Below are 17,582 nucleotides of genomic sequence, written 5' to 3'. Positions count from 1 at the left end.
CAAAATGCCACGCAAGAAGTAAGGGAATAAAGAGCTTTCAAATTTCTATAACTCTAAGAACAAAATTTATAAGCTACATTAAAAGTGAGTATGTGTGGTACATATATGCAGTGGAATATTACTCAGCCATTGTAAAAGAACAGAATTGTGCCAGTTGTGTCACATTTGTAGAGATGTGGATGGAGCTAGAGATTGTCGTAGAGGGTGAAGTAGATCATAAAGAAAAAGCAAATATTGCATATTAGCACACATACGTGAAATCTAGAAGAAAACAGTACACATGAACTTATTTACAAAGCAGAAATTGAGACTCAGAAGTAGAGAGCAAATATACGGACACCTGGAGGGGGAGGAGGGATACATTGGGAAACTGGGATTGACAAATGTATACTTCTGTATATAAGATGGAACACTAATGACACCTGATGTATAGCATTAGTAATTAGTTATTAGTAATAATTAATGTATAGCACAAGGGAAAAAAAAGAATGGAAAAAAGTGAGTACATGTGGATGTGTATATGATGCATTCAATACACGGGTGGTCTTTTTATGAACCATCTTAGGCATAAAATATATATTAAAAAATGCACATACTTATCACCCAGTTTAAACCAATATAGTTGAAGCCTCCTGTGAGCACCTCCCCTCTCCCTTTTTCTTCCTCCCCTCTTTCCTAGAGGTAATTACTATCTGAAATTTGGTGTTGTCTTTTCCTGTGTTTCTTTATTCCTGTGTTGTCTTTTCCTGTGTTTCCTGTGTTTCCTGTGTATACCGATAGACATATGTAAATGTATACTTAAATGGTTTCACAGGTTGTGTGTTTTTCTGCACATTGCTTCTCAATTTAGCATCATCACATCCTGATCTTGAAAACAAAATTATAAAAGTGCAGATGATTTGGGCAGCTTGTTGTTCATAAATAAAATGAAATTTTCGACTCTAAAATTGTAAATATATTTCTCATGACAATTTTGCCATTGATTTTAATGTTTTGTGTAAAATTTATTTAATTATATTGTATGTGTCACATTTCTAGTAGATTTTTTTCAAAAAAATAATATCTAGGTAAACATCACATCACAATTTAGGTTTAGATATTTCACCTTTAATGTTCAGAATAACAGTTCTTAAATGCAGATATAGTCTATTAAGTATGGCTATTCAAAGGTGACTGATTTTAACAGGAGAAATCTGTTTGCTCTGTCTTTGAAAGTCACGTGTAGGATTGTTAAAGTGTTTTTGGCACAAGTTGAATATTTAGGAAGAAGTTAACTCTCCCACATTATGATGACATTTGACTTCTAGGGATGTGGAAAAGTTAATATATAACTCACAAATATCTAACTAGTGTTCTCTAGTAATTTTTATAAGAGAGTTTAAAGTAGCTTTAAAAATGTAAATTAATGATTTTTAAAACCATCTTGGTAAGCAAAAGAAAAGTATTTCTTGCTTTTATATACAGTCAAACTTGAGAGGTATAAAGAAATCAAGTGGATTTACTCCATCAAAATCATTTTCTGTACAATTCCCTCAACACTGAGTGCTTCTAAAAGATTAATAGTAAAATAAATACAAAATAACCTGTAAATAATATTTTTACAATTTTTAAGTCATATATGCTCTCAAAGATGAAACATATATGTGTGTGTATATGTATACATATGTATATGTATATATATGTGTGTGTGTGTATGTGTGTGCATATATATATATATATAAAGGCTATCCAAGGAACTAAAAACAGTAACTTTTTTTCCATTTAATTTTTTTCTTTTATTTTGGAGTGTAGTTGATTTGCAATATTGTGTTAGTTTCAGGTGTACAACAAAGTGATTCAGTTATCCATATATCTATTCTTTTTCAGATTCTTTTCCCAGATAGATTATTACAGAATATGGAGTTGAGCACTCCAACAACAAATGCTAAGAGTCAGAGAACGTGAACACAAACAGGTTTCAAGATTTTTACCCTTCCTGTGTAGGAAAAATGAGAAAGGAATGTTTCCATACAACTTTTGGAAATTTAAAAAATACACCAACAACACGTACGACCTTACTCCTCCCAACACCCCATCATGAATACTGTTACCAACTTAGCCTTCTTTACATATACTGATATTAAGCAAATGCTATGATTTTCCATTTGGAAAATTTTATATTGATGTAAGTTTAGGGGCAAAAATGTTTTTTAAAGCTTAGGCTTTGCTAATCTCAAAGTCTTTTAAGTATGTTCAAATAACAACTTGTGCTGGCAAGTCCTCCCTATTTTATAATTGTGGGTTGATTTGGGATGTTAAATGACCTTCCCAAGTTCTATGGACAGGGAATCCATATGGTGAAACTGGGAATCAAGTTCAGGTCTAACTCCAGAGACTGTACCTTTTTTTCTTTTTTTAAGTGCACAATTTAGTTTATTAGTATGTTCACAGAGTTGTGCAATCATCACTATAATTAATTTAGAATATATCACCATCCTATAAAGAAACCTCCCAGTACCCTTTAGTAGTTACTTCCCATTTCCCCCAGCTCCCTCCCCACCAATGTGAAGTAACTACTAATCTACTTTCTATTTCCATAGATTTGCATCTCTTGCACATTTGATATAAGTGAAATTATCCAATATGTGACCTTTTGTGTCTGACTTCTTTCACTTAGGATAGCATTTTCAAGGTTCATCCATGTTATAGCATGTATCATCAGTTCATTCTTATTTATTGCCAAGTGTATAATATTTCATTATGTGAGTCCATGACGTTTTGTTTACATTGTATGTTTATCAACAGGTGGGCATTTAGGTTATCCCCACTTTTTGGCTATTGTGAATAATGCTGCTATGCACATTTATGTACAACAGTCTGTGTGAACATATGTTTTCCTTTCTCTTGGGTATATACCTAGGAGAAGAATTGCTGAATCATAGGATAACTCTTGTGTACCTTTTTGAAAACTGCAAAACTTTCTTCCTAAGCAGCCACATCATTTTGCATCATACCCAACAATGTGTGAGCCATCCAATTTTTCAATGTCCTAATCAACGTTTGTTAGTGCCTGTTTTTTTTCTGATTGTAGCCATGATAGTGGGTGTGAAGTGGTACCTAATTGTACAGTGACTGTATTCTTAATGCTTTATTCAACTGCCTTTTGATATATAATTTGGAATTTAGAGTAAACTCCAATTAGATATGAGGTAAAACTATCAGAAGAATATTTACATAGAAAAATCATGGAAGGGCAGAGGAGTGAAGTTCCCCATCACACTGAAACCATTAGTAGTAAGCGTTAGAATTTGTATACTAAAGTTTTTCTTCTGAGTTTGGCTTTCATGGCACAAGTTAGAAATGACCATGGACACTGGTGAGATACCATTCAGTTTTGTTTTATTAGAAATACTGCATGAGAGGTGAGGCTTGTATTTTCATGCTGATCATGAGATTAAAAAATTCGTAGTTAATTATCCTTATACATTTTTTCTGTTGATCTAAATTTAACTATACTTTTAAAAGTCTGTCTGTTTGCTTTTTTGATAAATGATAACTTTCTGCAAATATATCTCTTTTTTTTTGGCATTGTAGGTTCAGTCGGCAATGTGTTGTTGACAAAGACAAAAGGAATCAATGTAGATACTGTCGATTAAGAAAATGTTTTAGAGCAGGAATGAAAAAAGAAGGTAATAATATATAATATAATGATAATATCATTGATAAAAAATGCTATACACACATATTCTCATTTAATCACAAAACCTTTACATGAGTTCTGATTTTCCTCAATAAAGTATCTGCAATTCCTTGAGTTTAAGAATTTACTCAAGGACACTAATAATTACTGGTAAGTGATGGAGCCAATCTTTTTACCTGGTGACTGACTTGACACATTTTGTCCATTACTGCATTACCCCTGGCAACAAAATTATTGTCTAACAAACATTCCAATGTCTTTTTCAAAAGATAAATGGCAAAATATACTAATAGGATGCATTTTAATGTATTTTAAATGCATTTTTAATCTCAATAACAATTGAATATCTATTTAATAAACATCAACTGAACACTGACTTTTCACATATTAATTTATTTATCTAACAAATTTATTTTGCACTGCTGCTCTCCAAACACTGTTGTTGGTGCCACGGTTTAGTGTCCATAATAGTGTTCACTATTATGTTGTGAATATAATAGACAAAATGATTCCCCCTTTCAGGGAGCTTATATTCTCTTCAAGGACAAAGACAATAGACTAGATGCTTTATTTCAATGTGCAGTAATTTCATTTTGAACATATTAAATAATCTAATTATACTATCCTATGTTCTAACTGCAGTTAATTTAACAACAGATGTGTTTAGCACATCTAAATATTTGGCAGGGAATAGTGCCTATAGGGGGTTTCCCTTGTGGCTCAGCAGTAAAGAATCTGCCTGCAAATGCAGGAGACAGGGTAGGGTTTGATCCCTGGATTGGGAAGATGCCCTGGAGAAGGAAATGACAACCCACTCCAGTGTTCTTGCCTGGAGAATCCCATGGGTAGAGGAACCTGGTGGGCCATAGTCCATGGGGTCACAAAAGTGTCGAACACAACTTATTGACTAAACAACAAGCTGCTATAAGATTTTGTGTTTTTCATTTTGCCATATGCTTATGCCTTTCACTATCATATGCAAGGAGATATTTTTCAAAACTATTTCACATACTATTAGAAAATTAAATCAAATCACATCTCTATAGTACAAACGTAAAAATATCAAACCTGTCTTAAACATAGTTTTTTTCCTTGTCACTCGATATTTTCAAGAGACAAAAATTCCATTAGATTTACTACTTGCTAGTCTCAAAAAAGAAGGCAAAATAAAGTTCACAAAATTAAAGTTACAACACTTTCATTTCAACATGACTTATTTCTAGTGGCGTATTTGGTTGTTTATGGCATTCATTATGAACATTATCAATTATCTTCATTTCTACTTGAATCTCTGCTTCGTTCCTACCATATGAAAAGCAAATAACACTTCTACATTTCCATTAAGAATTTTACAATTTGTTAAATAAAATTATTTTTAAAATAGTTAAAGCATATCTTATGCTGCTCATAGAATAATGCATTAATTTTTCCTAAATAGATTAGGAAGTAATTTTTAGCTTTCAAAGTAGATATACTTCTCTTATTTACAGTAATAGCATAATTTTAAGGTTAGTTAAATGGAAACATATATAAATATGGTTTTATGTCAAAAATAGTAGCAGCAAGAAGATTACAAATGTCACAATATCTTTTAGCATTTTCTAAAGATTGATCATGAATGAAATCCATAAAACATAACTTACATTTTAATGTTTTATCTCCACATACACATTTCAAATGAGTCAGTTTAGGCTGAAAGTCAATGACAGTATTTGTTAAAAGAAAAAGAAAGAAAGAGGAAGTAAGCTACCAGTAAATATGATTTTAAAATAAAATATTAATGATTCACTCCAACTAAAGATTCAGTTCAGTAGCTCAGTCATGTCTGACTCTTTGTGACCTCATGGACTGCAGCACGCTCTTAAAGGCAAAAAGTTTAGTTTTTCTCTTTCAAATTAATAGAATTGATAGGTAATTGTTTAGTTAGAAATTGGTGAATTTCTTTTAAAAAGAATAATTATAGAAATAAACTCTGATAGTTTAATCTTTCCAGCAAAATTGGGTAAAGCATTGCTGCTGCTGCTGCTAAGTCACTTCAGTCGTGTCTGACTCTGTGTGACCCCATAGATGGAAGCCCACCAGGCTCCCCCATCCCTGGGATTCGAAGAACACTGGAGTGGGTTGCCATTTCCTTCTCCAATGGGTGAAAATGAAAAGTGAAAGTGAAGTCACTCAGTCATGTCCGATCCTTAGCGACCCCACGGACTGCAGCCTACCAGGCTCCTCCATCCATGGGATTTTTTGGCAATAGTACTGGAGTGGCTTGCCATTGCCTTCTCCATGGGTAAAGCATTAAGGCACATAATTAAGAGGGTACAGACTTTGTTTCCATTCTTTTTGGTTAAGAGAAGACAACTTTACCTTTCATGTTTTGAAATCCAACTTTGACTTCTGATTTATATTATTCTCTACGTAACAAATATACAAATCTGTACCACCCCACTTCTGCTTCCTTCTATTTAAAATTTGGGTATAAGCATTATTCTTTTTGTTTGTTTGCTTATGAAACAAAGAGATATAGCTCTTTTTTAGAAGACTTTCATAAATACTTAATATTTCTTCACTGTTCCAAAATGCTGATATTCAAATCTCAGTTTTCTGAAGAGACCCCTACCTGCTGCAACTCCTGCCTTGTTAATGTCTCTAAACTGTCCTGAAGATATTGCTTCATAAGAGATCATAGAATTGTGATCACCTTAACTAAAATAAATGTACTTTCCATTTTTGCAACTGTTTTAGAAGAAAAAGAAAACTGGGAATTTCAGAGCATATGACTCATATTTTCTGACAGTGAATACTCTCTTATCTTTAACCTGGTCAATCTCACAGGTGGTACTCTTCCCCTAGATATCTTATGGCTTTATTAACTTTGAGACAATGGAAAACCAACCTATTGAAAATACAACATGGCTGAACTGGCTGACCTACCACTTTGTAACATGCACACCATCATGAAGTCCCCAAAGGCAGTACTTTATGTGCTCTCGTGACAAGCTTGGCTCTTCCTACTTTTAAAATGGTACCGAATGAAAAATATCTTCAGCCAGACTTATTTCTAAACCCGCCATCAGGTCTTTCAGAAATATTCCTTCTCTCCTTTTTTTTAACTTCAAAGAGTATATTCTGACTTATGTTGAAGAAAACCAACCAATAAATACTGTGATTTTCTCCCCTAGCTGTACAAAATGAACGTGATAGAATAAGCACCAGAAGAAGCACATTTGACGGCAGCAACATCCCCTCCATCAATACCCTGGCACAAGCAGAAGTTCGGTCTCGCCAGGTACTGCTGCGCCAGCATCCTGCCCTATTTAATAGGATCATATGCTTACTTAAGAATAATGCAAAATTGATTTAAGTTCATTCACATGTGCTTATTACTATAAGAAACTCCACTTAATACAACTTCAAGTTTCATTTTGAAAATATTAGTTGACTACTGACTTAATTTTTACTTTTCCTGGGCAATTCCCCATTTTTTGAGTGGAAAAACTAATGAGGTACATTTCGATCTAAGATTTTTAAAAGTTTGTTTACAAGGTTGATTTGAAATACTTAATGCTTAGCACAATGCCCTGGGGCAGTATCTTGTTATATTGGTTTAGTCTGGAAATCAATTACCACAGCTTTTAGGGTGTTTAGTTGAAAACTATCATTAGAGCTTTCTTTCTTGAAAATGATGCCTAGATTCAAGAACTCACCTTAGCACCTGCTTTGGAAACAGATACTTCAGGGAAGAGCCAGAATTCAGAAAATACAAGAAAAAGTTTATTGTTTGAAATTTCTAGAATGAGAACATCAGTTCTAGAGTTAAAAATGTAAGTGACCAGTTATATAAATAAATCACTTAAGAATCAAATAAAGAAACCTTTTGAAGAAAGTTTATTTTAGCAGTGTCCCTATTAGAAATGTTAATGATATTTTTCTATCGTAGAACAAATTATGAAATAGCTAACTATTAATCAGGTCTTATAATGAGTCAGTGCAACTACTTTCATTTTTGATAACACAAGGGTAATATGATGAGGTTAACTTCACCATTATCATCCTCATTACTTGAAGATTACTTGATGGTCCTATAAAGCATTTTGAGAATGGCCTTAAAGGAACTGTGAGGAAATACACATACACAGCAGAAAGACACGTACACACACACACAGACATGTTCAAAAATGACGCTTAGAAGAACTTTTAGAAAGTGATTTTTTTTCCAGCAGAAAGGCATTTTAACACCACTTATATCTTAGATAGTTCAAAATTGTATATAATTTAAAAATTAATCGTTATATGTTAAGCTTTTCAAGTTGCTGATTCAAAAATTTGTGGTGTGTTAACCTGATTTGAATGGGCTTCCATTGAATGCAGCAACATAGCCTGGCTTCTCATCTAAAGCTATTCTCCTCAGTTGGTAAACTTTATCCAGTGGAAACTTTCCTTCATAAATCATAACAGATTAAAGGTGGACTTTCTGACTGGAACTATCATCTTTAATTAAAAATAAAATCACACAGCATTGGTTCAATGTGGATACTCCACAGCTCTTTGAATAATCATTTTGAATTATTAAAAACTCCCCAAAAGTTGTGGTAACTTGTTTTATAGATTTGGCCAGTAAAAATAAGATACTGCTCCCAGACTGTGGCAGTGAATGTTCTTAGTCTAACTTGAACTGATAGGTATTTGATTTATCAATTTTAAAATGTTTGGTATATTTCAAGACAGTGTTATAATAAGAGTGCCCACTTCAATGGTGTTTACTTATTGCAGGGGCAGGAAAAAGAGATATATTGGTCTTGTGTTATTTTCAATGACAGATTAATATAATGTTCTTAATACTAGATCTCAGTCTCAAGCCCTGGTGCAAGCGCTGACATAAATGTTAAGAAAATTGCAAGCATTGGTGATGTCTGTGAATCCATGAAACAGCAGCTCCTCGTCTTGGTGGAATGGGCTAAATATATTCCTGCGTTTTGTGAGTTACCACTGGATGATCAGGTATATAAAAGATTATAATACTTTAAAAAGTGTTTTTTGAACTTTGCTAACTTTGTTTGTTCTTTTAGTTATACTTGTAGTATATTTTCTATATGTGACAAAGGTTAAATGGTCTTATGAGAGAAAATTGGTTTTCTTGTTCATTTCCCTGTTCTATTAAGACGCAGACTGTTAAACTTCTATTTTAAGGGTCTTAGAAATTTATTGACTGGACAAGAGTTGATCAAGCCTATGTTCTTCCCTCTAGAAGTTTAACAAGCTTATAATAAGGACTTCCCCAATGGTCCAGTGGTTGACTCTGCCTTCCAATGCACGGGTTGTGGGTTCAATACCTGGTTAAGGTCCCACATGCCATGGGGTGTGACCAAAATTTTTAAAAATAATATTAATAGAATAAAATACTTAAGGATGGGAGAAAAACAGATAACAGGTAACTGCTATTGTAAGACAAAGTATTTGAATACTTTTGTCTCGGAGGCAGATGGTACCCATTATGTCTTGGTGTCTACTAAAAGTACATAGAAAATTCTTGAGAAATACCAGACCACTTCTAGAAAGAAACACACAGGTTGTGTTGGTGTCTTTGTAGGCACTTTTATGCAATTAACATATAAAATTGTGCCTTTCGTGTTGTCAATTTTATTCTGGCAGTTACTGTATAAAAATTATATATCTAGTAAAAAAAAAAAGTCTGTAGAATCGTGCTCTGAAATCTACAGAATATAGATTTCAGATATAGAGATCTTTTCCTAATATATATTTACTTTGTCATATTTATGTTAAGATATTTTAGTTAATAATTAAGAAGTTTAATTTTCTAATGTTTATAAACATTATAGTTTCAGATTCATTTTTAGCTCTTCTAAGTATTATATAATATTATATAGATATAAATAATTTGAAAATTTCCAATTCCCCCAGATAAAGCACAGTATGTAATAGTATGTAATATAACCAGTGTCTATTTTTATACCCTATTACCAGAGCTTATTATCATTGATACACAAAAATGAAGAAACAATCAAAGGGTAATGTGTATGATTGTCTAAAAATCAAATAAGGGCAAAATATTTACATACCAGAAAATAAAAGTAATCACAGGAAGTTAGCAGTTATATTTCTAGAAGAGCATTTCACCTGGTAACAAAAAGAAAATACTGTGAAATCTGAAATCATTCTTAAAATGTTCTGTAACTCCCTTCCTGGTATGAGTCATGGTTATGGACATATCATAAAGATAGCTTGGCTCAGAAGGCTATTTCACAGTGAATAATGCTAAATTGCTAAAACTTACCTGTCTCACCCCAAGCCATATAAGTAGGTTTATGTTATTTATCAGTTTTATACTTTTATTATCACTCTTTAAAGTTGCTGACATATATGCAGACAGTGATTTAAAAATTGGGAAATTGACATCCAGTAACTTGTCAATGCTGCTAAGTCACTTCAGTCGTGTCTGACTCTGTGCGACCCCATAGACGCAGCCCACCAGGCTCCCCCGTCCCTGGGATTCTCCAGGCAAGAACACGGGAGTGGGTTGCCATTTCCTTCTCCGATGTGTGAAAGTGAAAAGTGAAAGTGAAGTCGCTCAGTCATGTCTGACGTGTAGCGACCTCATGGACTGCAGCCTACCAGGCTCCTCCATCCATGGGATTTTCTAGGCATGAGTACTGGAGTGGCTTGCCATTGCCTTCTCCGAACTTGTCAATAACAGTTTTTATTTACTGTTTAATATTAACAGTATACCTTTAATAGCCATTGATTGGCAGAGTCTATTATGGATAAGGGATTTGGATATTAGTTTTCAGTTACATTATATGTTAAGTTCAGTTCAGTCGCTCAGTCATGTCCGACTCTTTGCGACCCCATGAATCACAGCACGCCAGGCCTCCCTGTCCATCACCAACTCCTGGAGTTCGCTCAAACTCATGTCCATTGAGTCGGTGATGCCATCCAGCCATCTCATCCTCTGTCATCCCCTTCTCCTCCCACCCCCAATCCCTCCCAGTATCAGACTCTTTTCCAGTGAGTCAACTCGTCACATGAGGTGGCCAAAGTATTGGAGTTTCAGCTTTAGCATCAGTCCTTCCAATGAACACCCAGGATTGATCTCCTTTAGAATGGACTGGTTGGATCTCCTTGCAGTCCAAGGGACTCTCAAGAGTCTTCTCCAGCACCACAGTTCAAAAGCATCAATTCTTCGGCGATCAGCTTTCTTCACAGTCCAACTCTCACATCTCAGTAGTTCTGTGGCATGTTTTATAATATCCAGTTAACAATTTCTAAAACTGAGACATAAATCAGTTAAGTTCGCTCAATATATTCATCACACAAATAGTTATTAGGACTACTGCTCAGTTTTAAGAACTGTGACTATATGGCAGGAAAAATACAGATTGCATCACTATTCTCATAAAACTTGCATTCTGTTTGGGAGAGACAGACAATAAAAATATCCACATTCTGAGTAAGATAATTCTAGGTGGGGATAAGTTCTATAAAATGAAATAGGACGAGTTGTTGGGGAATAATCACGGGTGGAGTGGTAACAGATCCAGTAAATTGGGAATTAGAGATTTTTCTTGAGACCTGAGTAGCAAGGGGCTAAGTTTGTCAAGATCAGAGGAAAAGGCATTCTGGCTTCAGGAAGAGCGAATTCCAAGGCTCTGAGGCAGGGCAGGCAAAATGTCTAGAGAAAGTGAGCAAAGGATGTTGCAAGAAGAAACCAGAGTGGGCGGTGGCGGTGGGGGAGGGACAAAGCACTGAGCCATCACCTCAGGTGAGGCCATGGTTGAGGTGTTCGGATTTCACTCTAAAGACAGTAAGAAATAGTTAAAGAGATTTTAGCAGAGGAGTGATATTAATTGATGAATAATGTACAAGATATCATTTTAGAAGGTTTGTCAAGAAGGACTTAAGATGGAGGAACCAGAAAGGAAGCAGGAATACTTAGTAGATCTTTGGAATGTATTTTGGTAGGCCAGGTGAAGAATGACCAAGGTTTGGACAGGTGTGGTGGCAATGGAGAAGCCGTGCTAGGATGTGCTGTGCAATTAGAGAGGGATCCAAATGGATCCTTCATTTTGATGTGAAAAAGCATTTTGGATGACTGTACCTATAACTAAGGAGATGAAGATGCTGGAGAAGCATTGACTTTGATGAATTAAACTTGGAATGCTTCCTACTCTTTCTACTAGTGATGTTCAGCAGGCAATCCAACTCCTCTGAGAGCTTAGTGCAGAGTTAAAGGTTCAGTCTAGAAAGTGTCAGAACCCAGATCCCGCATACTCATTTCACTATATCACCCCTCTTTGATTTACTTTTGTTTGTGGGTGCATGCTAAGTCACTTTAGTCATGTCTAACTCTGTGCAACCCCATGGACTGTAACCCACCAGGCTCCTCTGCCCATGGGATTCTCCAGGCAAGAATACTGGAGTAGGTTGCCATGCCCTCCTCCAGGGTATCTTCCTGAACCAGGGATCGAACCCTCCTCTCCTATGTCTTCTGCGTTGGCAGATGGGTCCTTTAACCACTAGCGCCACGTGGGAAACCCTTTGCTTTTGTTTGTTCAGTTTAATTATGTGTAACAGATTGTGTTTGACATATATTTTTCTCCTTTTTTATCACTATCTCCATTTGATAAATGAAAACAAATGAGTCCCAAACATACTGGTTAACTAGTCCAGTTCAGTTCAGTCGCTTAGTCGTGTCCGACTCTTTGCGACCCCATGAATCACAGCACGCCAGGCCTCCCTATCCATCACCAACTCCCAGAATTCACTCAAACTCATGTCCATCGAGTCGGTGATGCCATCCAGCCATCTCATTGTCTGTCGTCCCTGTCTCCTCCCGCCCCCAATCCCTCCCAGCATCAGACTCTTTTCCAGTGAGTCAACTCGTCGCATGAGGTGGCCAAAGTATTGCAGTTTCAGCTTTAGCATCAGTCCTTCCAATGAACACCCAGGGTTGATCTCCTTTAGAATGGACTGGTTGGATCTCCTTGCAGTCCAAGGGACTCTCAAGAGTCTTCTCCAACACCACAGTTCAAAAGCATCAATTCTTCAGCGATCAGCTTTCTTCACAGTCCAACTCTCACATCTATACTTAAATAGGTAGTAAGTGGAGAAACCAGAATTTGAACTATAGTTTGTTAGACTCTATTCTCAAATATCATTCACTCCCAAACAATAAATTAGTCTTTTTTTTTCTTTTCTTGCTGCCATCCTATTGCCTTATTAGTTTTAGAAAATTTGAAAATAAAACTCTATTGATGTGCTTAAAATAGAAGGCTTAATAATGGTAAGAATCTATGGATATTGTAGTTTGTTAAAACAAACCAAAAAAATGTTCTAGGCTTAAAGAACACTAGGTTAATCAGACTTATATTATAAATATTTTCATCATTATGTTTTATAAGTAATTGTTAAACCTGGAATTTTTCACGAAGGTGGCACTGTTGAGAGCTCATGCAGGGGAACATCTACTGCTTGGAGCTACAAAGAGATCCATGATGTATAAAGATATTTTGCTTTTGGGTAAGTTTTTTTTTTTTTCCATTTTAATTTGAAAAAATTGTGCTTGCTTGATATTTACATGGAGTCTATTCTATATGTACCAGGCACTCATAGATACTGTCAAATGGTGCTGTCACTTCACAATGGATTTAGGCGGTCAGAGGGTCTGTTTTTCCTTTCCTTTATTGCAAGGAAGTTCAGAAGAGATGTTCAGTATGCATTAAATAAAAGAGAAATGTTTCTCAATAAACAAAATATTGAGCTATGTTTAAGTTATTTCAGGACAAAGAATTAGTGATTTGTGTTACCATCTTATGGAGTTCCATACATTCTAAGTGTCTACCTAATAATTATACTATATATCATTTTCTAATCATCTAAAGATTATGTTTATCTCCTAGGATCTCATTGCCTTTGATATACTACAAAATCCCAAGTTAAAAAAATTTTCATAACAATGTCTGAAAAATTCTCAGTTAAACAGCAGTGCTGAAACAGGCCAAATTATGACAGCAAGTGGGAAAAGGCACAAAGGAAAAGCTTATGTCTTCATTAAGGAAGTACTCTGATCCCCGCCCCCTTTACTTACCTTATAAAATTAGGTTTCCTGTTGAGAGAGTTGAGATCTCGCTAATGCTTAGAAGCTCTCCCTCCCTCTGGATGTGTAAAATGATAACTAAATTGTATTATTCCATTTTTTAGACAGATATTTTGTCCCAAATAGAAATAAATTGAACATAATATCACAATAGCTAATAGAAACTGAGGACTTACTGTTTAAGATATATTCCTTTAAGTGCTTTAACATGTCTCTCTATATATACACTCTCTCCTTTAATCCTCAGAATAACCCTGAGGGATAGGTAGTATCATTTCAACCTGTTTTGTAGGTGAAGAAATGAAGGCAGAGTAAATTTGTCTGACGTCACAAAGCAAGTAAAGGATTGAGCCAGGATTCTAAACCACATAATATGACTGCTTTTAAATTCTGCTAAATTTTCTCTTACAATTTTAGGATTCCTACAATACTGTTCTCCTTATAAATGTGAATACAATAAGCATAGAAAACAAAACAATCTTACCACATAGTTCTACATAGTCTTATGCTAAATAATTAGATAATTCAACTTTTAATAAAAGGAGCAGGGCTACACTTTTAAAAATACTTTTGCATGTTTTGTTATACTGAAGATTGTCTTTGCCTGGTGAAAGAATTCAAAATACTCTGCTTTTTATAAAACCAGAAAATAAAAATTTAGGTTATTTTAGGCGCTCAAACAAGCTTCCAATTTTCTAATATTTTAGAAGCTCTAATATTGTCATATTATAACCCAAGACTTTCTAAGGTAGAGCATATTGAAGGATTAGGTGGTCCGGATTTCTACTCAATTTCTGAATTCCCTTGAATTCTGCTGCAGAAATTAGCCTTGTGATTAGACAGTCTTCCCATCTCTTCTTAAAGAAGCCCAGGATGAAAGAATTTACTATTTAATGAGGCAACTCATAAGAGTATACCTGGTAGTTTAAAAAAAAAATTAGCCTTATCTACTTAAGCTTATTAAAATTGTGTCTCAGTAGTTGTTATAGGTATAAACACCTAGACCACAGAAGGAATGCTAGTTTACTTCACTATAAGCAAGAGAGAATCTTTAGGTTTTGTATCATGCTCATTAATGAGTAAGGCACTAACAGATAACTGACATAGTGGAAAGCTAATCATTATATCTTGTTTCTCCCTTGTCAATAATTAGCTTGTTATTAGTCTGTACTTTAGTATTATCACCAGTGACCGAGGCTGTTAAAATGCATGTGATCATATTATCAATGTTATTGATCCTGTAAGTGTTCTTAAGTTTTTCCTAACATAATTAACAACACTACTGAGAGAGGAAGTCCTATTCATGTTTCATCAAGGGAAAATCATTTAAAATATTGGTTTATAAAAGTTTAAACAAAATCTAACAATGTTGCATGAGTGAGAGGGTTGATTGTTTAATTATTATTATTTTTTTAATGTAGGGAACAACTATGTTATTCACCGCAACAGCTGTGAAGTTGAGATTAGCCGTGTGGCCAACCGGGTTCTAGATGAGCTGGTCCGACCATTTCAAGAAATTCAGATTGATGATAATGAATATGCATGTTTGAAGGCAATTGTCTTTTTTGATCCAGGTTTGTTTCCAAAGTTTCAGTAAACATGATTGCAGTGAAAATTACATTGCCTTTTATTTCATTTTTTAATAATTTTATCTATTTATTTATTTTTGGCTGCACTGGATCTTCCTTTCTGTGCGGACTTTTCTCTAGTTGCAGTGAGCAGGGGCTACTCTCCAGTTGCGATGTACAGGCCTCTCATTGTGGTGTCTTCCCTTATTGAGGAGCACTGTCCCTTTGGGCTTCCCTGGTGGCTCAGAGGTTAAAGCGTCTGCCTCCAATGCGGGAGACCTGGCTTCGATCCCTGGGTCGGGAAGATCCCCTGGAGAAGGAAACGGTAACCCACTCCAGTATTCTTGCCTGGAGAATCCCATGGATGGAGAAGCCTGGTAGGCTACAGTCCACGGGGTCGCAAAGAGTCGGACACGACTGAGTGACGGAACAGAACGGAACGGACCCTAGGACACACAGGCTTTAGTAGTTGCAGCACGTGGGTTCAGTAGTTGTGGCCCCGGGCTCTTGAGCACAGGCTCAATAACTGTGGTACACACGCTTAGTTGTCTGGTGGCATGTAAGGATCTTCCCAGATCAGGGATCGAACCCATGTCTCCGGCCTTGGCAGGTGGATTCTTTACCACTAAACCACCAAGTGGGTTAAAAGTCACCAACTTCTAAAATACTAGAATATTTACTCTCACACTCTGGTAAGACAGAATATTTAGGTTGCTCTTTTTATTCCTGTACTAGATGCAAAAGGCCTTAGTGATCCAGTGAAGATTAAGAACATGCGGTTCCAAGTACAGTTGAGTTTGGAGGACTACATCAACGACCGGCAGTATGACTCCCGGGGCAGATTTGGGGAGCTGCTTCTGCTCCTGCCCACGCTGCAGAGCATCACGTGGCAAATGATTGAGCAAATACAATTTGTTAAACTTTTTGGAATGGTTAAAATTGACAACTTACTTCAGGAGATGTTACTTGGTGGTGAGTTTATTTAAGAATTTCTATTTTATTTCTTAGCATCATATTACAGTGCTTTAGAGTGAGTTTGACCTGTTTACTTTTTGTCCATGATGTAATGAACTCAATTTTTTTTTTTTTTTGCATTTAGAAAAATCTATAAAACCTATTGGCTGGGAACAAAAATACTTGAACATATTCAAACCTCCCCTCCATTCATACTCAACCTCCACCACCTTCTCCACCCATCCCTCTTACCTCAATTTTCAGATCCTCCCAAATATGGTAAATGGAAATATATTTCTTATTGTTGGTACTTCTTGGAGTTCATTATATTTTTTCTATGTCTTTCCTCCTATAAATGGCAAAGTAAAACAACAACAATGAAAAAAAATACATAGAGTAAATAGCTTAAAAATAAGCATTCTGCTCCTGAAATAAATTAACTGACACAATACAATGAGAAGGGGAAAATGAGATTTCTTTGCTGCAGTAGATGTCAGGAATAACTTAAGAAATCATTTATTTTGTGTTCTGATCTAGATTAAATTTCCTTGTAAAATCTATTTTATTTTATTTTAGTTTTAGTTTTCTAGTGGTTAATGTGTTTCTAATGATATCTTTCTGAAATAAAAGTTGTTTATGCTATTAGGGTGATCCCAAATACTATAAACTTGAGGTAAGTGATTCTTGGAATTGCCTTAACAACAGGCAGCAAACATAATGATTCCAGGAAACTGCACGGAAGGTCCATTATTAATATACAACATAATATGATACAACATTAATCTAGCCAGTGTACAGTGAAAGCTGACATTGTCTTTAATGTAGCAGTGGCTCTATTAATTTATTTTTGAATTCCCAAAAAGCACTTTGCAAAAATAGCAATATTTAAGCTGTCAATCAGAACACTTGTTTTAAGGTAAACTTGCTATTCCTGATTAAATATCCCTTACGCAAGCATCTTTTTATCTTCTGTAGGTGCTTCCACTGAGGCTAACCATCTCCATCATCCAATGCACCCACATTTGTCTCAAGATCCATTAACTGGACAGACTATACTTTTGGGTTCAATGTCAACACTGGTGCATACAGACCAGATCTGTAAGTATCTGGACTATTAAAACACAATATTTCTTAAACTTAATTACTTGAGAAAATGTGAAATTTGGGGAAAGAATCTATTAGTGCCCAGAAATTGTAAAAATTAGATATAATTTCTTCTCCAGGATTTGATTGTGGGAGATTGTGAAGCAAGTCACTTATTCTTCTCATGTAT

The 17,582-nt window shown here is 35.2% G+C and overlaps 1 protein-coding gene across 1 annotated transcript in view; it reads left to right on the top strand.

The window, feature by feature from the left end:
• HNF4G (hepatocyte nuclear factor 4 gamma) overlaps positions 1-17,582 on the top strand; it is a 143,242-nt gene that overhangs the window by 118,476 nt on the left and 7,184 nt on the right. Inside the window, exons 4-10 of the mRNA XM_088844609.1 lie at positions 3,574-3,668; positions 6,856-6,962; positions 8,519-8,674; positions 13,123-13,210; positions 15,209-15,361; positions 16,091-16,327; positions 17,285-17,407. Of these exons, the coding sequence (XP_088700735.1) occupies positions 3,574-3,668; positions 6,856-6,962; positions 8,519-8,674; positions 13,123-13,210; positions 15,209-15,361; positions 16,091-16,327; positions 17,285-17,407 (959 nt within the window). The remainder of the gene's footprint in view (positions 1-3,573; positions 3,669-6,855; positions 6,963-8,518; positions 8,675-13,122; positions 13,211-15,208; positions 15,362-16,090; positions 16,328-17,284; positions 17,408-17,582) is intronic.

Source organism: Moschus berezovskii, chromosome 16 (assembly GCF_049115385.1).
Source record: "Moschus berezovskii isolate FMDL1 chromosome 16, NW_MosBer_1.0, whole genome shotgun sequence".
Taxonomy (NCBI): domain Eukaryota; kingdom Metazoa; phylum Chordata; class Mammalia; order Artiodactyla; family Moschidae; genus Moschus; species Moschus berezovskii.
The sequence above is the reverse complement of the archived record's forward strand: the minus strand, read 5'-3'. Positions and strand labels throughout refer to the sequence as shown.